The sequence below is a fragment of the Triticum dicoccoides genome, chromosome 5B (genome assembly GCF_002162155.2).
Source record: "Triticum dicoccoides isolate Atlit2015 ecotype Zavitan chromosome 5B, WEW_v2.0, whole genome shotgun sequence".
NCBI lineage: Eukaryota > Viridiplantae > Streptophyta > Magnoliopsida > Poales > Poaceae > Triticum > Triticum dicoccoides.
The window spans coordinates 640,274,189-640,295,843 of NC_041389.1; the positions used below are offsets into that span (position 1 = coordinate 640,274,189).

Genomic DNA, 21,655 nt, shown 5'->3' on the forward strand with positions numbered 1-21,655 from the left:
CGCGCCCCTGTGGCCACGCGCCTGGCCCCGCCGCGCTCGCCCGCGGGCGGGGGCAGCAGCGCAGCGCTGGCGGCCACGCGGCAGTGGCCGGCCCCAGAAGCTTGGTGGGCACGACGACGGCGAGGTGGGAGCGGGCGCGCGCGTGCGGGTGCGTCTCCGGCGCGAAGGATGGCCAGGGTGGCACCTGGTTCGTGGGCCCAAGCGGTCAGATTTGTGCTTAGCACGGGCCAAGCGAGCGATTTCGCGACTTGGTAGTTTTTTGCCACGGATTAGGAAAAAAGTGGTAGTTTTTGGGACAAAATCGTAAAGTGGTAGTTTTTCGTCACGGTTCCGTGAATTGTGATAGTTTTTGATTAAATACTCCAGGTGCGGTCAGGGATGTGACACTCTCAGAATCAGTGGCTGCTGGTACCCGATTGTCCTTGCCACTAGGCGTGTAGTTGTCGGTTTTCTCCGTGTTTTCCTTGATCCCATTCTCCATATTACCCTCCTTCCCGTTCAGCGCTATCTTTTCTGTGCACCCTTCACTTGCTAACTCCCTTTTAGGATCTTCCTTGTCATTAGATTCACGACAAGGCGATTTTCCGACAGTGTTGATCCTGCTGACGATGGATCACAAAATGACATACATTAATGTTACATACATGCACATGATGCCTCTCAAAAACCCTAAACAAGAACAAACCATATATATGACCTTTTATAGATCATACCATGTAGATTCCTCTACTCCATCACCAGCAGCAACAAAGCTGTTCTTCGCATTAGCACCAAAAGCTTCAGTGCACATGTCCTGCAGAATGCAGCAGGCTTCCTCCCGGATAGCATCACACATCGATTTATCAATGCTTTGGTCTTGCCTCAGAAACTGAAGTAACAGCTTGGATTCCTCTGCAGCACCCTGCTTGAATCATCGTTTTGCAATAAATTCCAAATGATGTGTAAAGATCTATATAAATACATAGTGAAGATAAATGGTCTGCAGCTTGTTCATTTGGTCGAGTACGTCAGGCACTTACCACCATGGCGGCGCCAGCGGCGGCCATAATGGATCCAGACCCTTTGTACAACATGAGGCTCAAGGCATGCTCTCTGATCTGGTTGCTCTCCATGCAATTTCTGTAAGAGGACTTGTATTCCCGACTTGTAACCCACTCGCACATCAACTCGGCCTCTTTGGAGATACACTTGAGACCAAATAAAACTGTAGTTAGTGCAAAGAAAGCTACTGTAAGTAGTAGTAAATCGAACGATGACTGATGGTACAGATTCAGTAGACGTGCACATAGTACATACCACCAAAGCAGCGGCAGCAGCATATGCACCAAGGTATTCACACGCTCCATTGATTATGTCATGCGCGCGCCCCTTGATGCCGCGGCTCAGGGCAGTCTCCTTGCCAGTTGGTTTTGTCATGTTCGTATCACACAGATACAAGAGCTTGGCCTCCATTTCAAGGCACTTGTTGAAGCCACCGTTTTGCAATTGATACAAGCATTTAAATCAGCAAGCAATTGAAGAATCGATGACCACACGATCATCTCAAGGCAAGCCGCAGGAGGCTTCCAAGTTGATTGCCTTGTTGGCAAGAGGAATGAGGCGGCCACTCTCATTAGTCCATGCAGATCGCACCACGACCTTTTGCTCGGTGAAGGTGGCGCCAATGCCATCAACAGATTCAGGAGGATTGCGGAGGCAGTACTCGCAGAGGTATTGCCGATACAGCGGCATGTCTGAATCCATGTCCCGATAGATCGGCAGTAATCTCCACCATCCCCATCCCTTCTCCATGAGATCTATCCATCACATCATCAAAGTACGCAGAGGCAAAGATAGTATCAGATGAACACAATTACATACGAATTCAGCTGTTAATTAGTTAGGGTGAAGTCAACTGATATTGAACGATAGCAAAGGTTTAGGCAACAAATTGGGCATCAGTAACTCCAGCCAGAGAATACGACGCATACACGAGGAAGGAAACGTGATGGATTTCCACAGCACAAGCGAGGGAAGCAACTGAGAGAAAGAATGGATCTGCAGATATACCTGGGTACCTGATGACCCGTAACGGAGGTGTCGACATGCGAGCAGGAGTCAACCTACCCTCCACTTGCATCAGAAAAGCCCACCACTTGATGTCCATCCTCTCATCCACAAAAGGAAAACGACTCAGCTCTTGATAGTCGATGCCGTTGGCGGCCAGCACCTCCGGGTCGTACCGGTCGAACAGCTCCTCCTCGTCGTCGTCCATCTCGTGGCTCGGCATCGCGTAGTAGGGCAGCCGCCTCGGATCTGATCTGCTCTCTCTTCTAGATAGGGTTCTTGGTGGAGGGGATTTATAGGGTTCGGTACATATGGAAGGGACGATGGAGCGAATGGATCCCATCCATATTTTGAATTTTTGGTTTTTTTTTGGTTATGCGGGAACCCCAAAAGAAACTAAAAAAAAAGCCGCCTTGGCTTTCGCAGAAGTCCAATATGTGTTTGGTATTTTAGGAAAAATTAATTGGCGAACGCTCTTTCTTTTGGTATAGAACGGAACGAGCCGGTAGCCATCTGATGTGCGTCGCCCGGACACGATTCTCTCTGGCTGTTTGAGTCTACAAGAACATACTCCCTCTGTCCGAAAATACTTGTCGTCAAAATGAATAAAAAGAAATGTATCTAGTACATCTCTTTTTATCCATTTTGATGACAAGTACTTCCGGACGAGAGAGTACATGTGTGCGTTGTCATGCCCGTCCAGTTTAACAGAAGTATATTTGAATGGCTCAAACTTACGGTGTTGAAAGTGGATGCTTGCATGCATAAGAGGTGAGAGTTTTGAATTGCAGAACCTATGGTTTGATGCGGTCGTCGGTGGTGTACAAAGACTCGTATTGGAGTATGCACGTAATTTTTTTTTTCGAAAAGGGGGGCTTCCCCGGCCTCTGCATCAGCATGATGCATACGACCATCTTATTAAGCATAAAATAGTCCACAAAGTCTCCAAGTCTCAAGGTTGTCAACAAGAAAAGTAAGAAAAGGCTCACACAGAGCCCGAAGGCTAGATACACAAGCTAGCCAAAGCACTTATACATCACAGCCGTTTGGCTCCAAAATAGACAGGTAAACTAATTGCCTATCCTGTTACACGACCGCCATCCAAACCGGCTGAATATATCCCGAGCTACCATCTCCCATCGGATAGCAGCAGTAACCAAAAGCTCCCTGGCCTCCGTCGGAGTGAGTAGCGACCAGGAACGGATAAGAGCCGTTGCTCGGAAGATAACCTGCAAAACATGGATATTTGTTGATCTGTTAAAGACGAAGTCATTTCTGCAATTCCAAAGCGCCCACAAAAAAGCGCAAACCCCCAAGCGAATATGTTTTGCTAACCCGGGCTCTACCCTAGTTAGCCATGTCCCAAACAACATGTTAACCGACCTTGGTGGGGTAATATTGAAAGCGACTTGAATAGTCGTCCAAAGAATTCTAGCTAGTGGGCAGTCAAAGAAAAGATGTTTAATGGTTTCACCCTGATCACAGAAACTACACCTAGTAGGTCCTGTCCAATTACGCTTAATAAGATTATCCTTTGTTAAGATCACCTGTTTATGTAGAAACCACATAAACACCTTGATCTTTAAAGGAACTCTGACGTCCCACATATGCTTTGAAGTAGGAATCGAGCTGGAATTAATAACATCAACATACATTGATTTAACCGTGAATCCCCCCGACCTAGTGAGATTCCAGCGTAATTTATCAGGTTGTTGAGATAGTTGTACCTGCATCAGTCTCCTAACTAGATGCAGCCACTCTTCCCAACGATTGCCCACTAACGATCTTCTAAACTGGATATCCAGGGGTATCGAGGCGAAGACCGATGCAACCAAAGCATCGCGCCTTCGAACTATACGATACAGAGACGGATACTGGATTGCTAGGGGAGCCTCTCCAAGCCAAGTATCCTCCCAGAATCTCGTGCTTGCACCATTACCAACTAAATGCTTTGACCTCTGAAAAAATGAAAGCTTCACTTTCATAAGCCCTTTCCAAAAGGGTGAATCAGTTGGTCTAACCGACACCTGAGCCAAAGTTTTGGTTTGGAGATACTTGTTACGCAGGATTTGAGCCCACATGGCGTCAGTTCCTGAGGATAACTTCCACAACCACTTACTAAGAAGGCACCGGTTCTTGACTTCGAGATTCTCAATCCCCATACCCCCTTGGTCTTTCGGTCTACAAATGATATCCCACTTCGCTAACCGCTATTTTCTCTTAGGCTCCTCCCCCTGCCAAAAGAACCTCGATCGATAGAAGTCCAGTCGTTTCCTAACTCCAACTGGGACTTCAAAGAAGGACAAAAGGAACATGGGCATGCTCGTGAGCACCGAATTAATAAGAATTAAACGGCCTCCATACGACATGAGCTTGCCCTTCCAACAACTTAGCTTCTTCTCGAAACGATCCTCAATACACTTCCATTCATTATTCGTGAGCTTGCGGTGATGAATAGGAATTCCTAAGTAGGTAAAAGGCAGCTCACCCAAACCACATCCGAACAACTGCTTGTAATCCTCTTGTTCCTCTTTGGCTCTCCCAAAGCAGAACAACTCACTTTTGTGGAAGTTAATTTTGAGCCCACTTAGCTGCTCAAACAAACAAAGCAGCAGCTTCAGATTTCTAGCTTTTACCAAGTCATGCTCCATGAAGATGATAGTGTCATCAGCGTATTGCAGGATGGATATACCCCCATCCACTAAGTGTGGCACCAAGCCCCCTATTTGGCCAACTTCCTTGGCTCTCCCTAACAACACCGCCAACATATCGGCTACTATGTTGAACAGAATAGGGGACATCGGATCTCCCTGCCGCAGGCCCTTATGTGTCTGGAAGTAATGACCGACATCGTCATTCACTTTTATGCCAACACTACCCTTTTGCGTAAAAGTTTCAATCTGGCTCCTCCGGCCCTCGTGGAAACCTTTCATACGCAAAGCTTGTTGCAGAAAAGGCCATTTAACTTTGTCATACGCTTTCTCAAAATCTACTTTAAAGATGACTCCATCAAGTTTCTTAGAGTGAATTTCCTGGAGCGTTTCATGCAACACCACCACCCCTTCAAGGATGTTTCTGTCTGGCATGAAAGCTGTTTGGGATTGCTGCACCACAGAATGCGCAATCTGTGTGAGCCTATTAGTCCCAACCTTGGTAAAAATTTTGAAACTGACATTCAAGAGGCAGATAGGACGGAACTGCTCAATCCTGAGAGCGTCGGTCTTCTTTGGAAGCAACGTTATCGTTCCAAAGTTCAAATGAAAAAGTTGAAGCCGTCCAGCAAAAAGGTCGTGGAACATGGGTAGCAGATCCCCTTTGATGATATGCCAACATCTTTTGTAAAACTCCGCCGGGAACCCATCCGGCCCGGGAGCCTTATTGTTCTCCATCTGAGAGATGGCATCGAAAACCTCCTTTTCCGTAAACGGCGCAACTAGCATGTCATTATCAGCAGCAGTTAATTGAGGCACATCCTTAGTCCTGGACTCATCGAGGGACACAGCGCTATCCTCCAGCGGTCCAAATAACTGCTTGTAGTATTCGGTGATGTATAGCTTAAGATTATCGTGACCAACAATTGTGCCTTCATCTTGCTCGAGCTGAAATATTTTTTTCTTTCTGTGTTTGCCATTCGCAATCAGATGAAAGAATTGAGTGTTCGCATCCCCTTGGATTACTTTGCGAACCTTTGCTCTGAGCGCCCACTTCAGCTCTTCTTCGCGGAGAAGTTCCTTCAACCTCTTTTCCGCATCAATCTTACAGCACATATCCGCAGATTGAAGAACCGCTGATTCAGCTTTAACATCTAGGTATTGAATAATCTCCAGGAGTCTGTCTTTCTCAACCTTATAAACTCCACTTAGATGTTTAGCCCAACCTCGAAGAAAGCACCTCAAATGCCTAATCTTATTCTGCCATCTCTCGACAGGCGATCTACCCCTAGACTCTCTAGCCCACTCTCTGGCAACAATATCCAAGAAACCTTCTCTTTCAAACCATGACGTTTCAAAGGAGAAAGTATTCTTGTTTCCCACATGCCTTGGCTCCCCTGAGTCAACAAATAGCGGTGTGTGGTCCGAAATTCCTCGCGTTAGAGCCTGCACCGTGACCAGAGGGAACTTCTGCTCCCATTCGGCACTTGCAAGAACCCGATCCAACTTCTCATATGTCGAGTTTGGTAAAGAGTTAGCCCAGGTAAATTGTCTACCAGAGAGTTCGATTTCTCTCAAATCCAAACTCTCAATGATGGTATTAAACATAAAGGACCATCGCCCATCAAAATTATCGTTATTCTTTTCATCCCGCCTCCTAATAATGTTGAAGTCCCCCCCCCCAACCAGGATAGGGAGTTGTTCGGACCCACAAATTCGAACCAGGTCAGCCAAAAATTCAGGTTTAAGCTCAGGTTGTGCAGCCCCGTAGACCGCCACCAACACCCAGTTAAACCCATCTATTTTGGACCTGACTCTGAATTTCACTGCAAAGTCACCCATAACAACACTCCGGACTTCAAGGGAATCACATCTCACACCCAGCAAGATGCCCCCAGACCTCCCTCTTGGAGGAAGACAATGCCAATCGAATTCCACCCCTCCCGACAACGTGTTAAGAAACTGAGGTGCAAAATTATCCCTACCAGTTTCAGAGAGAGCAATGAAATCTAAACGGTGCTCTAAAGATGCCTCCGCTAGAAACCTACGTTTAGCCAAGTCCTTAAGACCTCTGTTATTCCAGAATATTCCTTTCATAGGTCATCATGGAATTTTTTGGCCTTACGAATTCTAGCACTCCTGCGTACCGCGGATGCAGGGTACACCTTCCGCTTCCACTTACGTTTAGGAATGTTATCACCTGTAGCCCGGTCCTCATAACCGTGCTCTGGTTGAACATGGGCTGCATCATCTACCTGGAGTTCATCCTCATCAGGCTCCGCAGACGGAGGAACAAGATCCGCACAGAATTTATCAAGCACCCTAACACCCAAGGCCTCAATCTCCGCATCATTCAAAGGTTTTACAGCCGCTAGGTTTCTAATAGACTCCAAGGCCCGTTCCGCTTCCAAATCTAAAAGATCATTAACCGAGTTTTCAATTTCCAAATTATTATTCCCAAGAGACACCCCCACTTGGTTTGCATTATTAATAATCTCATCCTTAGAGAAATGCAGAATAGAATTTGAAACATTAACTGACATACCTGTTGTGCTCTCCACATCACGCAGCTTGGCCGCCCGCATAGCGCACCTCTGCTGCAAATCATCAACCTCCGGAAGGTCCTGGAGACGAGAGCTCGTCCGCCTCCCCTCGGAAGCAGGGTCTCGGATCCCTCCGAACGCGATCACCTCCTCCCGAGTAGCGGCTCCCGGAGTAGGTCTGGGAGAGGGGGACCGCGTAGGAGATGTGGAGATGCCTGACGGAGTTGGCACCAGGGCCTCCTGCCCTAGTCCGACCCCCCCAGCCGACGCCGTGGCAGCCGTGCGCTCCACCTGCAGGAGCGCCGTCGGTACTAGAGGGTCAGGGGCCACCTGCCCCTGACGCCTGCCTAGCACCTCCGGCGACCCCACCACCAACGAGGCTCCCGCGAGACGGACCTCCAGGGCCTCCTGCCCCAAAGATATGTCGCCCCGGCTGGACACAGGTACCTGCGCCGCCTGCTGTGAAACAGAAGAATGAGAGGGAGTCGTGGCCACCTGCCCAGACGCCCCTCCCCTCCGCAAGGAAACCGAAGACCTAGATCGCCCTGGCGACTCCTGAGGCTCCACCTCTTGAACAACACGGGCACTGAAGCTGGCCGACTGCCGGGGTGACCGCCCAAAGTCCAAGACCGGTAGCGAATGCTCGAACGCATCGTCAGAGTCAACCCGATCACTCCACAGACAAGGAGGCGCCGACGACGGCAGAAAAGATCCAAACCGCAGTGAGTTATGAGGCAAAGACGAAGCCGGGGACTGCTCCATCCCGGCTCCGTTCTCCGGCTCCTGAGCAGCAGGCCCCGATCCATTGGGCTCCTGTGCTGCCTCATCCGCCTGCTCCCTGGGAGCACCTGTATCATCACCCCCATCGTGCATATCCACGTCAGTGCCAGCAGCAACCTCAGCAAACAATTCTGCATCCTCAAACTCAATATCAAGTGGAAACACCTCGCCTCTATAGGTCCAGTTGATGACGTCTGGGACATACTCAATATCCAGAATGCTAACTCGCAGTCGAGCCACCCCCTGAGCTCTAGTGAACGCCATATCCACTTTCTCCGTCTTACCAACCATAATCCCCAAACTAGCCACCACACGCACATCAGAAAGAGCCTCAGACGGTGCCCCCGAGAAACGCAGCCACACCTGAGTAAGAGGCTTCCCCTTAGGCTCAACTTTCTTCCACTCGTGGAACTCCAAAATACCTTTGGTGCCTGGCACCTTACACATCCCAAAGCTCAACAAACGCTGCAAGTCCTCAATCGAAGGAAACTCCACTCTGAATACTCTATCCTCAACGGGTACGAGGTCCCACTGAAAATCACCCGGAGCCAACTCCTGAAGTCTCTGCACAATCTGAGCCTGGGAGACATCTCCCTGTGTCACCTTGACCAAACCAGAAGTAAGGCTCTGTGTATCAGCTGGGATCTCCCTCGCAGCCGCTGACTCGAAGAACATCAGCTCCGCACAGTACACACCATATACAGTAAGAGCTGGAATATGGTCCCTCAGCAAAGGACAATCCCCTGAAGCATGCGCAGGCTTACCACAGGATTCGCACAGCTGGGCCACACACTCCGCGATGAAGTGCCCCTTCTCTCCGCACCGGTAACAAAGCATTCTCTCTTTCTTCCGAGCGTACTTGGATGCCCTCTCAGAATCAGCCACTTGAACCACCTCAGCCTCCTTCGCAATCCCAGGAACCTCAGCAACCGCAAGTGCATACACTCATTTATATGAACACATACATCGACACACGCATACTCTACCCATATGAGCACCTCCAAGAGACTTAGTTGGTGTAGCATCTTGAGATTGACGAAGTCATCGCAGACGCCTCATAGTTGATGGGAACGTCTCCTCCCACTGAATGAACATCACCAGAAAGCCTAAAATAAATTCAGAAAAATGCGAGCACCAATATCAAATTTAGGACTTGAACTCTAGTGGGCTGGAGATACCACTGTCCTCCTGACCATCCAGACACACGTTGGCTCACACATAATTGGTGGGCTTGAAGACTCAAACTCTTGGATTATTACTTCCCTTGTTTTATGAGCATGTATTAGGCTAGTGGCTGTTATTTTTGCAGGTCGGATAATTCAAAATCTTCTCTCAGTTACTCTTGGGCTTGAAGGAGGACAATGGCAAGCTGAGGTCTTCGGTGAAGGAGATGCGAAATGCAAATGTGAGATTTTATGAAGCAAATGCTTCATGAGAAGAATGCTAAGTGTGCTAGATGTAATAAGACCGATAAAGGCAAAAAAATGGGTGCATGGGTGGGTTTTTGTTACTCTTGGTTATACACAATCTAATCTCAAGCATGCCAATGTGATGGATAATTGGTAGCCATAGCAAAAAACTATCACGATTTGGGGTTTTTGTCCCGCACAACTATCACCTTTTTTATAGCCAAAAAGGTACCATATTTTCTCTAATCTTTTGTAAATACCGACCTCTTTCTGCTAGGTATCGTTTCAGCACAAACAATGTCGTTTATGGCAGGGATGGCCCACCCATCAGGTCTGACATCGCACAAAATGTCAACTCCGTTTTGGTCGTTATTACAGGTGGGGCCCACTTGTAGGTTCCATGAAGAAAGTAAGGCGACGGCCAGGCAGCCATGACCACACCTACCTCGCCTCAGGCCTCAGCATCTCCCCCCTTGTGGCGCTCTAACATTACCCACTCTACAATAGTCGCGTTGAGCCGGTGCTCTCCACTTGCGTCGTCGCCGCATGAACAACAACCTACTCGAGCACAGTGTTCTAATCTTCCCCAGCTCCTCTTGTTGACATCCTTGTCATCAATTTGCTCCACTCTGACGAGCCTGATGCCTCTGCTTACGACTATCAACTCTGTCGTGACCTGCCCCCTACATCCCACGTGTCACCTGCGTGCTCCTGGTGATCCTTCCATACGCCTCGACCTCCTCTCTCTCTCTCTCCCTCCCTCATGTACTCTTTGTCGCTAGCGCACCTAGCACCCTGTGCTCCTCACGGTCGTCCAAGGTTGGAGTGAGCCTCAGCACCTCACCGCCGTCGGACCAGCGCGTGGACATGGCTGGTGATGACAAGAAGCTTGTCAAGGGTGCGCCTGCATTGTGTTTGAGAGAATTCCTTGAAGAGATGACTGGAGTGGATAAAGGAGATAGAGACTACTGACGTGTGGGGCCCTCCTGTCATAATGGTCAAACATAATGATCAGCCTGATGGGTGGGCCACCCTGTCATAATCGTGGTTATTTCAGCTCTAACAGTACCTAACAGGAAGAGGTAGTTATTTGCAGAAAAAATGGGGCAAAAGCGATAGTTTTTTGCCGTAAAAAGTGGTAGTTCTGCAGGACATAAACCTCAAATGTTGTAGTTTTTTGTTATTTACTATTAGAAACTAATAAAGGGGAGATGTGTCTACAGCAAAGGGAGTCCGCACCCAAATGGACGGCCAAATCATTTCGTCCTTGATGATGTATTCTGGGCCTCCATAGTTTTGTCCAACCGGATTTGAGATGGTTGTCCCGCTTTCTTCTACTACTACTACTACTACTACTTCTTCAGGACCTCAGGTCGTCTATCTTCGGTCGAGGAATCCTCAGTCGCTACGTCAGACAATGTTATCCAAACTGCGAGGGCGCTCTAGAGATCAAGAGGCGGCATCGAGCTTTGTCATGGCAGTCAAGGAGTGGAGGAGGAAGATCATATCAATATACCTAAGAGCATGTACAGCCGGATTTGGCAAATCCGGGCCCTCAAATGCCCGCAGACACGTCCAGTCACACCTCAAATTTACTCCTCTGCATCCAGATACCTCATATTTGAAACATTAAATCCATAGAAAAGCATGCGATATAGTACACTAATCCTCGTTGGAGATTTCACTATCTTTGTGCCCGGTTCCCGGTACATGGTCAGCAGCCGCAACTCCGGCTCCTGCAGCTACTCCGCCTCAAGTTCAGCGAAAAGTGCATCGGTCGCATCTCGTTCCTGCCGGTTAGCCTCGACATAGGCCTCATTTTGGATGGACTCCAGGATGGCATGCTGCTCTGCCATCTCCGCCCGTTGGGCGACCGCGAACTCCGCCATGATGTCCTTCGTGCCGAAGCCCACAACAGGCACCAGATCATCCTCCGGCTGCTCCGCCTCGCCCTTCTCCGGATCTGCCACCTCCATTGGAATCGGCTAATCCTCCTCCTCCGGATCCGCCACCCACATCGGAACCGGCTCCTCCTGCTCATCCCCTTCCCGCACCTCCAGCTCCGGCGAGTTCGGAGGCAGAACGGCTGCGATGTGGGCGACGCGCCTCACCCGGATCTCCTCCTCAATCTGGAACGGGCGCTCTGGTGTGAGCATAGCATACATCGTCTTCTTTTGTTGGGCCATGGCATAGTCGAACGCCACGGGAAGAGCGACGGAGCTGGAGAGGTGGATGGGCTCGGGCTGGCGGCGCGGAGAGGGAGGAGGTGGATGTAGCTAGAGTTGGGGGACGTCAGCCGGCTTAAATAACCGGATTTGGCCTCGGGCGGCGAGCCAGAGCTGCGCCACACGGCGTTCACACACCCACTGAAGGAGACGTCCGTCGGACTGTTGGGTTTCCAGGCGATTCCGTAGGGGACCCCATCGTCAGTCCGACATGGCGGATGCACCCAGGCCTTCTCGTATCCGCCTCATATTTGGGTTGGATATGAGGGATGCCGATAGCTTGGGCGTTGAGGCCCGTTTGAGATGCCTGTTTGGAGTTTCCTTTACTGGTCACTGATCGAACCGTCTGTCCAGACGTTTGAGGGGGGTTTGGGTTGTCCGTCCGTAGATGCTGTAAGCACCTGTGTTTTCTTATCTAAGGCTTGAATAACTATAATATATGGCCTTGACTTTGGGACTTTGTGAAAAAAGAGAAGTAGGTAAAGTGCCGCAGCAATCTGAATTAATTTGCTGCAGATTTTGGGTATCCGACGACATGGACGGGCTTTAATTCGAAGAACCGAAGAAGAAAAACACGTACGGTCGTGCGTCCGTGTCACTTCCCGCCCTACGCGCCGGCGCCGCGCTCCATGAATAGTCGGCGAGCGGTGAGTAGGTGACGCGGCAGGTTGGCGTCAATTTCAGTTGGACTCCACCCAACCCCATCCATGGAGACGAAACAGCACCGCACGGGCTCGCTCACGGCCTTTGCGCATACAGCTAGCAGCGCACCCACACGGCCACACCCCCATATATCTCTCACTCCTCCCTGCCTGAGCTCCTACCCGATCTCGGCCTGGGCCCAGCCTTCTCTTCTCCGGCAATCGATCCGGCTGATCGATTGAGGAGGCCGGGCGGCGGCACATATGGATCGCGGTGCTGATGAGCAGAACGGCGGCGACGCGGCGGAGTGGAAGAAGGTGGCCGACCTGAGGGTCGTCGTGGAGGCTCAGGACCCCGCTGCCAAGGTACCATCTCCTTCCTCCTCGTCAACTCATGTCCCTCCCTGAACACGAACGACTCCCGTGACTGGTTCATCACAACTACTGGCTAGCTAGCTTCTTGGTTCAGTTGGCTAGTCTCCTCCGACCTACCATAGATAGCAGCTCACACCTTCTCGGTGCTGACAACTCTCGTTTCCTCTAAGTCCATCAGCCCATTCGGCCTTACACACGGACTGATGAGATCACAGCACGACTAAATCTTTGAGGCCTCCTCATCTAGTTCATACGATAGGAATACCATATGAATAGAAATATCATAGAAAATGAGGTGGCATATATCTCAATTCCTATATAAGAAAAACAATGTCATTTGGACTTCGGTTCATAGGATAAATTTTTTCCAGATCTAAGCTAATGTTTTCGGTCCTTTTAAAAATTTGAGGAATAAGAATTGGTTCCTACTCTTCACATTTGGTTCTATGAAAATCATATCCTATAAAATTTCTATAAAATTCCTATAAACCAAAGAGACCTGAATTTTTTTTTTGCTATTTAATTCTTCACGGAACGTAAAATTCAACTGGCCGCTTGATCAAATGATCCATCATCTTTATGTAGAACACTGTTTTCCCATCTTCTGGGTTCACAAGCTGAGGGCCGTGGTCGAGGCCCAGGACGCCGCTGCCAAGGTACCATCATCTCCTTCCTCCTCACCAACTTCTCTCCCTCCTTGTCCGCGATCGGCTAGCTTCTTGGTTCAGTTGGCTCCCATAGCATGCAACTCACACGCACCTCGCTTCACAGAACTCGTTTCCTCTCATGGCAATCAGCCAATTCACACACACTGATGAGATCACAGCTCCACTTGTGTTGCACCTTCGAGTACGTACATGGCTAACCAACGGACACCGAGCCACTAGAAGTATTCAGGTTAGGAGACACGTGGATACACGTGTTGACACCAGGTTTTATCTGATCCACACTGCTGGTCAAGTCGATCCGAGTGGTTGCCGGTCGCTTTTGGCGTTGATGACGTGAGACGGACACGCTCTTCTCGTCAAAGCACAGGACCAGCTACTGCCATGTGCCACCCATCCTCTCTTCGGTCCGAGCTACCTACGCAGACGTTGACATACTACGGTTAACCGTAACAGAGCAAATCTTTGAGGCCTCCTCGTCTAGTTCATACCATAGGAACACCGTACTGTATGAATAGAAAAAATCATAGAAAATGAGATGCCATATATCTCAATTCCTACAAGAAAAAAGGTTAATAGGATAACCTTTTTCCAGATCTAAGCTAATGTTTTTGTTTCTTTTAAAAATTTGAAATGTGAAGAATAGGAACCAATTTTACATAGGAATAAGAATAGATTCCTACAAACCAAATGACTCAAAAGGAAATTTTCGAACGAAAATCCTATCCTATAGGATATAATTCTATAAAATTCCTCTAACCTAAGGAGACCTGGATTTTTTTTTTGCTATTTAATTCTTCACGGACGTAAAATTCAATTGGCCGCTCGATCAAATGATCGGTCATCTTTATGTAGAACACTGTTTGCCCCATCTACTGGGTTCACAAGGGGTGCACATATTTTGAATCTAACATATCTCGACTAACAAATGCAAGTTATATATCACGACAAGCATACCTTTAAACTACTGATCCAATTGATGGTCAAAGTAAACAAGCTAATATATTCTGCAGAAGGAAGGTAGTACTATCTACTAAGCATGTGCAGTGACATTGCTTCCATTTTTGATACTTGCATACATACATGGCACATGCATGCAGGAGGAAGACGACTTTGCTCTACGGAGGTTCCTACGGGCCCGTGACCACAACATCGACAAGGCATCGGCGATGTTGCTCAAGTACTTGAGCTGGAAACGCACCACCAAGCCACGCGGTTCCATCACCGATTATGAGGTGCAAGGTGAGCTCGTGCAGGAGAAGCTCTATATGCAGGGCTTGGACAAGAAGGGGCGCCCGCTAGTGTACCTCTTCCTCGCCCGCCACTTCCCCGCCAAGCGTGACCTCGATGAGTTCAAGCGCTACGTCATCTACATCCTCGACAACACCTGCACCAGGTATATGGGTTCAATTAGTTGAATGCCGCTGGTTAACAATGGTTATATATTGGTAGGCATGTGTGTTGATTTGCTGAGACAGGTTGCAGGCAGGGCAGGAAAAGTTTGCGGTGGTGGCGGACCTTCGGGGTTGGGGGTATGCGAATTGCGACATCCGAGCATATGTCGCGGCACTAGACATCATGCAGAGCTACTACCCGGAGCGGCTGGGGCGGGTGCTCCTGATCCATGTGCCCTACGTGTTCATGGCGGCATGGAAGATGTTGTACCCTTTCATTGATGATAAGACCAAGGAGAAGTTTGTGTTCGTCGCCGACAGAGACCTCGATGCCACGTTCCGTGACTCCATCGACGAGTCCCAGCTGCCCGAGGTGTACGGGGGCAGGCTTGAGCTTCGGGGCTACAACGATTTGTCGCCACCGTCGTCGTCCAATTAACTAAGATCGAATATATGTGTATGGGCGAGCGTAACTCACATGGTTAGGTGTCTTCTGGTGTAACCAATTTTGTACTGTGTTTATGAAAAGATGTTTGTGTACAGCAGCAGGTTAATGATTTGTGAACGTGCAATGCAATGCATGCTGAATGTTCAAAGACCAGGCCAGTATGCCATGTACTGTGTATAACGGACAGGTGGTCCGGTGCGTGCTCTTTTTGTTCTCTGCACATGGAGTAGGAACATGCATTCTTGTTCGGGGAGCTCCTATACGACACTTGTCGCGCCAGGCAATGATAAATCCCGAACGTTCGGATTTTAAGTATGGCAACCTGAATGTTTTTAATGGCAACTTTAGTTCATATGAGGTTGGCAAATATTGCAATTTTCTGACAAAAAAAACGAACCGAGACAAAGTTGCCATGTCTTAACAATTAAAGTTGCCACCTCGCGTCAACTAAAGTTGTCATGTAAAAACGTTTGAGATGAAATGCTTAAAAATCCAAATGTTCGGATTTTATCGGGGTCCAAAAGAAAAGCTCGCTCGCCTGGTTCAACCAGCCGACCATTGACTAGTTGACTAGTCAAATAGTTGGCTGTTAACTTTTCAGGAAAATAAATTTTTTAAAAAGTTCATCAATTTTGAAAAAAGTTCACAAATCTGAGAAAAAGTTCAGAGATTTTCAAAAGGTCCACAATTGAAAATAATTTATTAATTTTGAAAAAGCTTAACGATTTTCCTTAAAACCACATTTTTTTAAGTTAATAAATTTTGGAAAAATTTCATCGATTTTTTTTAAAAATCTCGAATTTTGAAAAAAGTTCATCAATTTTGGGTGTTTTTTTAAAGTTCATGCATTTGAATAATTATAAAAAATGGAAAAATAAAAAGTAAAAATGTAAAACGAAATTGAAAAGTAAAAAAGGAAAAATAAAAAGCTAAAAAATATTTGGGACGCAAGCGTGCTAAATCCGGCGCTTAAGGCGCCATATAGGATTTGCCCTTGTTTGTAGAGCTGCAGTGGGCCATACATTCGGGCTGGCCCACTACAGCTCTACAGAGATGAAGCCCATTCCTACGGATGAAGCCCGCCCATGCCTTCCTTCTTCCTCGTCCTGGTTGGTTCTGGAATATTTCTCAAAAAAGAAAAAAAAAGTTGGTTCTGGAATCCTCTGGGTCTGGAGCCTGGGAAACCCGAGCTCGCCGCTTGCTCCCATCCTCTTCCTCCTCCTGCTGTCCTGCCGCCATTGTGCCGCCTCCAAGCAAACGCCCGCCCGCTTGGTTCGTTGCCCCGCCGAAGCGCTTACCATTTCGCCTCGCACCCACTTCTCCCCACCGCCCAAGGAAGAGGAAGCCAAATCTCATTCTAGACCTGAACCCCGCCCGTCCGTCCCCGTTGCCTGCGTCATTGGGACTTCTCTCCCCCTCGAATCACGTCGGTAACGCCCGCTTCTTGTCTCGTGCACCCGTTGCTACTGATCTGTGTTTTTCGCGAGAATTCCGATTTGGTTCATGGCGCGAGCGCGACGCTGTTTATAAGATAATTTTACCTGCGTTTTGCTGCATTTGTGTGAGTAGAACGGAGGCGCGGGGCGTTCTTGCTCCCGCTGCTATGATTAGCATCGTGCCGGCATCTGTCGTTTTGGGTGCGGTTCTGTTGCCGAGGGCAATCCGATGACATCTGAATGTTAGCCAGCACTCTTGCCGCCCATGATCCCTTGCTTTCCCCGTTTCTATTTGGGAATTATAGTTTAGTTTCCCGTGTTTCTTCAAGATGACATCAAATTTGGATTATGTAGAGCAAGCAAAGGATACCACGCCTTGTGTTGTTTGCCAGGCAATCGAGTCTGTCCGTCTACAACTTTACTGACAGAATGCTTGGGAGGACAGATGTGCAGTTGTCTTAATACTTGTTGTGGGCAGCGTTTCGGTTGAATACATTGTTAGTTCCTGGTGTTCACCGTCGCGTATTGAGTACTACTCGTAGATGTCAGCTGGACTAGGATTGATCCACTTATTAGTCCGAGCGATGGTATTATCTTGTTTTGAGTCTAAAACAGCGGTGTCATGTTCCACTAATTCTTACTGTCATTTGTCTGTATATGTGCAGCTGATACTGTTTGAGCTGGATGTTGCTCTATTCACCTGCAATCTGTTTGGGGCGATCTGCCTCAAGTAGTATGTACGCTCATTCGAATCAGTTTCAAGGAGGAGCCGCACAGAGTATGGTCTTATGGAACTGCTCCCGACCGCAGTCAAGCCGTTCTCATATGACATTGGGCGTAGCCGATTCTTCTCATAATAAGAATATAAGAACTTCTGAAGCGCAGAGTCTGAAGTACTTTGTCAGCTTAGTGGGCCGACGATTGCGTCGCGGATTGTCAACCAGAGAGGGCAGTCTAAGTGTAAAGCTCGACATGCTTTCCCGCGACAGAATGTCGGGTACTAATTGGAAATGGAGAGGCGTCCATCAGAAGATAGGAGCTACGGCCGGTGGGCTCTGCTTTGGTTTTTCAGTTTCAGGGATCGCAAAAGCCGAGATGCCTGTGGACAGAAAGATCAACTGTGCAGAAACTTCAGCATCATCTTCCCATGGGAAGAAAGTCTACACGAATTATTCTGTCACCGGTGAGAAATGCATTTGTGTTTGGCTTAATAATTGCTTCTGTTACAAAAATAAAGTGCCTTTATGAAATTTATATTTCGTGGATACGTCAGCATGCCATTAAGCTACTGCTTGTGACTGTTTTATCTGGATTTGGCAGGGATTCCAGGAGATGGGAGATGCTTATTCCGCTCCGTGGTTCATGGGGCATGCGCCCGCTCGGGGAAACCTATCCCTAATGAAGATCTTCAGAGAAAGCTAGCTGATGAATTGAGGTCAATGGTATGTCTGGAGTGTTTCTAGGTATTTTGTTCCTGGTGCAATTGGCTTTCATTCTCTAAAGCTTCTGTACAAATCCTTCTTTGTACAGGTTGCCGATGAATTTGTCACTAGACGAGAAGAGACTGAATGGTTAGTTGATGCACACTCTTACTGTTATGTTTGCTCTTGTTCATTTTAAAATGTAAATGCGGTATATAGATAATTATTATTGGTACGTTTTCAACTGCTGCATTTCCTTGCATCAATGACGGACAGGTTTGTTGAGGGCGATTTCGATACATACGTTTCCCAGATTAGGCAGCCACATGTGTGGGGTGGTGAGCCAGAACTGTTCATGGCTTCACATGTTCTCCAGTAAGTAATTGGACCTGTTATGCATTCTTCTTCATGGATACCAAGGGTGGCTACCAGCAATGAAATATGCAAGCTTATGTTTTATTAGCTAATACTCTCTCTGTCTCAAAATATAAGGTGTTTTTTGAAGCTCTATTTTGTTTGCAGTCTTTTCCTACTATGCTTATGTGAAATCATTTACGAAGGACAGATACCAGTAGGGATAATGTTCGAAATATTTGCTTCCTAAGACAGAGTCAGTGAAGTTGGCTAAATTCCAGTGACAGTTAAAATTAGATAGCTAAGAAGTTCTCATGTTAATGCAAAGAGAGGGTTCCTTCTTTATTTGATGTATGCCCAGTACTCGGTTAACATGCATTTAAGCCGTACAGTCCATGAAGCAAGAAGAGCCTTTAATTACTTTGTTTACACAGGATGCCAATAACTGTGTATATGCATGACGAAGATGTGGGTGGCTTAATAAGTATTGCTGAATATGGCCAAGAGTACGGTAAAGAAGATCCAATACAAGTTCTGTATCATGGTTTTGGACATTATGATTCCCTACAGATTCAGAAGACATAGGGGTCCGAAGACTATAACTTAGAATTTGGGATTTCGAGATTCAGAAGGTAAGGCCAAAGTATTCTGGTTTGCAGGTTTCCCATGTCTATATAGTAGTTGAGATACTGATGAGTGAGACGGCGAGAGTGATTGTTATATAGCGTCAGTGATAAGTATTATTAAGCTTTGCTGCATTATTAACTACTACGTGTGTTGCAAAGAAAAAACTTCACATTAGGTTTTTCGTAATAATAATGTAGTGATAAAAGAAATCACGAATCAGGGTTAGTGTAGTTATTCATCCCTCACAACATCATCAACTATTATCATTTGTGAACCTGGAAAAGTGACCACATGACTGTACCTATGACACATTTATCCCTTCTTTCAGACAATCTAGTCTAATGCACCTATAACATATCTATAACAAGTTATTATGAACCCTGAACCTCTTATGTACTCCCTCCGTCCGGAAATACTCGTCCTAAAAATGGAGAAAATGAATGTATCTATAACTAAAATAAGTCTAGATACATCCATTTCTAGAACAAGTATTTCTGGGCGGAGGGAGTAGATACCATTTCCCTAAAAAGCATGCATCTTTGAGGCTGAACTTTGTTGGCAGGCACCGTTGCAAAGGCATTTGATCGTGTGTAATAGCCTGGAGCCTGGATGACTTGTTTTGGAAGCACATGCTCGTAGAAGATGACAAGAGTTACAAGGCATTCCGTTATCTGTATGAAGCCGCCGAAGGAGCAAAATTTGGACAGGACAGGACTGAATCCTGTTGTTGTGTTGTTCATGTACTCACTGTAGGATGTAGGGTGTAGATATACCGTGCTGTAACTTGATATGGTCTCTCTTGCTGTGTCAATAAAAATGTGGCGGATCGCTGCTACTACCTTCCTACCTTCAAATGTTTTTTCAAAGATCCAGCATCGCTGGCATTCATTGATAACTACAGGAAGCAACGGAAAACAACAAGATGGTGAAGGTCTTAGGACCAGAAGATCCGAAGATCAAAAAGGAAAAGGAAAAACAACAATCCTAATAGCTGCAGCATAACCCGCCGTACAATCTATACTAGACAGCGTGGCTCCGATTACGAAGGAAACTAGGCAAGGTTGGCGTCACGGAGGATCACCGAACAAACTGCTTGTCACGCGTCATCATATACCCCCGCCCCCACCGCGGCTTCGACTGCACGACAACAGGTAGTCGAGGCAGTCCCACGGACACGTCGGAGAAGAAGAGCCGACTACCACGATCAAGGCCACGTCTCCGACATTGCTCACCGCCGTCATTGTTGCCACAGAAGCCACGGTGCACGTCCAGTCGTAGGAAGCACCAAAGGGATCAAAGTCTTCAAGACGGCGCCCTAAAGAGTGGAACAATGTTGAATACGACACAATTGTCCGACCTTGCAGCAGGATCTGGGCTTTCACCCGAAGGACTTGATCTGGAGTAGTGGTTGTGAGATTCCCTACGATGCCTCCAAGGAGAATAGCGACGCCCACAGGCGTCGTTGGCGCCGACCGGCCAGCACTCTTTCACCCGGAGCAGCTACTCACACGCAGCAGGCCGAGGTTAACCCGTACCTCCACTAGACCGCACACCCCCACACGGCGAGCACGCCACAGCTATGCAAGGCCACCAGCCTGTTGGAAATATGCCCTAGAGGCAATAATAAAATGGTTATTATTATATTTCCTTATTCATGATAATTGTCTATTGTTCATGCTATAATTGTATTAACCGGAAACCGTAATACATGTGTGAATACATAGACCACAACATGTCCCTAGTGAACCTCTAGTTGACTAGCTCGTTGATCAATAGATGGTTATGGTTTTCTGACCATGGACATTGGATGTCATTGGTAACGAGATCACATCATTAGGAGAATGATGTGATGGACAAGACCCAATACTAAGCATAGCACAAGATCGTGTAGTTTGTTTACTAGAGCTTTTCTAATGTCAAGTATCTTTCCTTAGACATGAGATTGTGCAACTCCCGGATGCCGTAGGAATGCTTTGAGTGTATCAAACGTCAAAACATAACTGGGTGACCATAAAGGTGCACTACAAGTATCTCCGAAAGTGTCTGTTGGGTTGGCACGAACAAAGACTGGGATTTGTCACTCCGTATGACGGAGAGGTATCTCTGGGCCCACTCGGTAATGCATCATCATAATGAGCTCAATGTGCCTAAGGAGTTAGCCACGGGATCAAGCGTTATGGAACGAGTAAAGAGACTTGCCGGTAACGAGAATGAACGAGGTACGGGGATATCGACGATCGAATCTCGGGCAAGTAACATAGCGATGGACAAAGGGAATTGTATACGAGATTAATTGAATCTCCGACATCGTGATTCATTCGATGGGATCATCCTGGAACATGTGGGAGCCAATATGGGTATCCAGATCCCGCTATTGGTTATTGGCCGGAGAGGTATCTCGGTCATGTCTGCATGGTTCCCGAACCCGTAGGGTCTACACACTTAAGGTTCGGTGATGCTAGAGTTGTAATGGGAATGGTATGTGGTTATTGAAGGTTGTCTGGAGTCCCAGATGAGATCACAGACATGACGAGGAACTCCGAAATGATACGGAGGTGAAGATCGATATATTGGATGAAGGGTATTGGAGTCCAGAAGTGTTCCGGGGATACCGGGCTATGGCCAGCATGACCGAAAGAT

General features: G+C 47.6%; 2 protein-coding genes and 1 pseudogene across 3 annotated transcripts; 2 read left to right on the forward strand and 1 right to left on the reverse strand.

Moving 5' to 3' along the window:
• Window positions 1–3,573: 3,573 nt before the first annotated feature.
• LOC119310364 lies at window positions 3,574–10,298 on the reverse strand (annotated as a pseudogene).
• A 2,034-nt stretch (window positions 10,299–12,332) lies between these two features.
• LOC119312264 (phosphatidylinositol transfer protein 3-like) lies at window positions 12,333–15,394 on the forward strand. The gene is made up of 3 exons (XM_037587988.1): window positions 12,333–12,661; window positions 14,436–14,731; window positions 14,814–15,394. Exons 1-3 carry the CDS (start codon window positions 12,560–12,562, stop codon window positions 15,166–15,168), a joined length of 753 nt encoding a protein of 250 aa, XP_037443885.1. The 5' UTR covers window positions 12,333–12,559; the 3' UTR covers window positions 15,169–15,394.
• A 928-nt stretch (window positions 15,395–16,322) lies between these two features.
• LOC119312265 (OVARIAN TUMOR DOMAIN-containing deubiquitinating enzyme 4-like) lies at window positions 16,323–19,848 on the forward strand. Of its 2 annotated transcripts, none has more exons than XM_037587989.1 (7): window positions 16,323–16,607; window positions 17,279–17,796; window positions 17,934–18,055; window positions 18,144–18,184; window positions 18,311–18,409; window positions 18,823–19,020; window positions 19,578–19,848. In XM_037587989.1, the coding sequence occupies exons 2-6, from the start codon at window positions 17,298–17,300 to the stop codon at window positions 18,971–18,973; spliced, it is 912 nt and encodes a 303-aa protein (XP_037443886.1). In that variant the 5' UTR covers window positions 16,323–16,607; window positions 17,279–17,297; the 3' UTR covers window positions 18,974–19,020; window positions 19,578–19,848. The 2 variants fall into 2 exon arrangements, with proteins under 2 accessions (XP_037443886.1, XP_037443887.1); XM_037587990.1 differs by having other exon boundaries at window positions 16,323–16,603.
• The last annotated feature ends 1,807 nt before the right edge of the window (window positions 19,849–21,655 follow it).

Excerpts from the sequence above, each read along its gene's own strand:
- LOC119312264 (XM_037587988.1), top strand. The coding sequence starts at position 12,560 with ATGGATCGCGGTGCTGATGAGCAGAACGGCGGCGACGCGGCGGAGTGG. Across the intron at positions 12,662-14,435 it reads CTCAGGACCCCGCTGCCAAG|GAGGAAGACGACTTTGCTCT; the intron begins GTACCATCTCCT and ends ACATGCATGCAG. Across the intron at positions 14,732-14,813 it reads CTCGACAACACCTGCACCAG|GTTGCAGGCAGGGCAGGAAA; the intron begins GTATATGGGTTC and ends TTGCTGAGACAG.
- LOC119312265 (XM_037587989.1), top strand. The coding sequence starts at position 17,298 with ATGTTGCTCTATTCACCTGCAATCTGTTTGGGGCGATCTGCCTCAAGT. Across the intron at positions 17,797-17,933 it reads CACGAATTATTCTGTCACCG|GGATTCCAGGAGATGGGAGA; the intron begins GTGAGAAATGCA and ends TGGATTTGGCAG. Across the intron at positions 18,056-18,143 it reads CTGATGAATTGAGGTCAATG|GTTGCCGATGAATTTGTCAC; the intron begins GTATGTCTGGAG and ends TTCTTTGTACAG.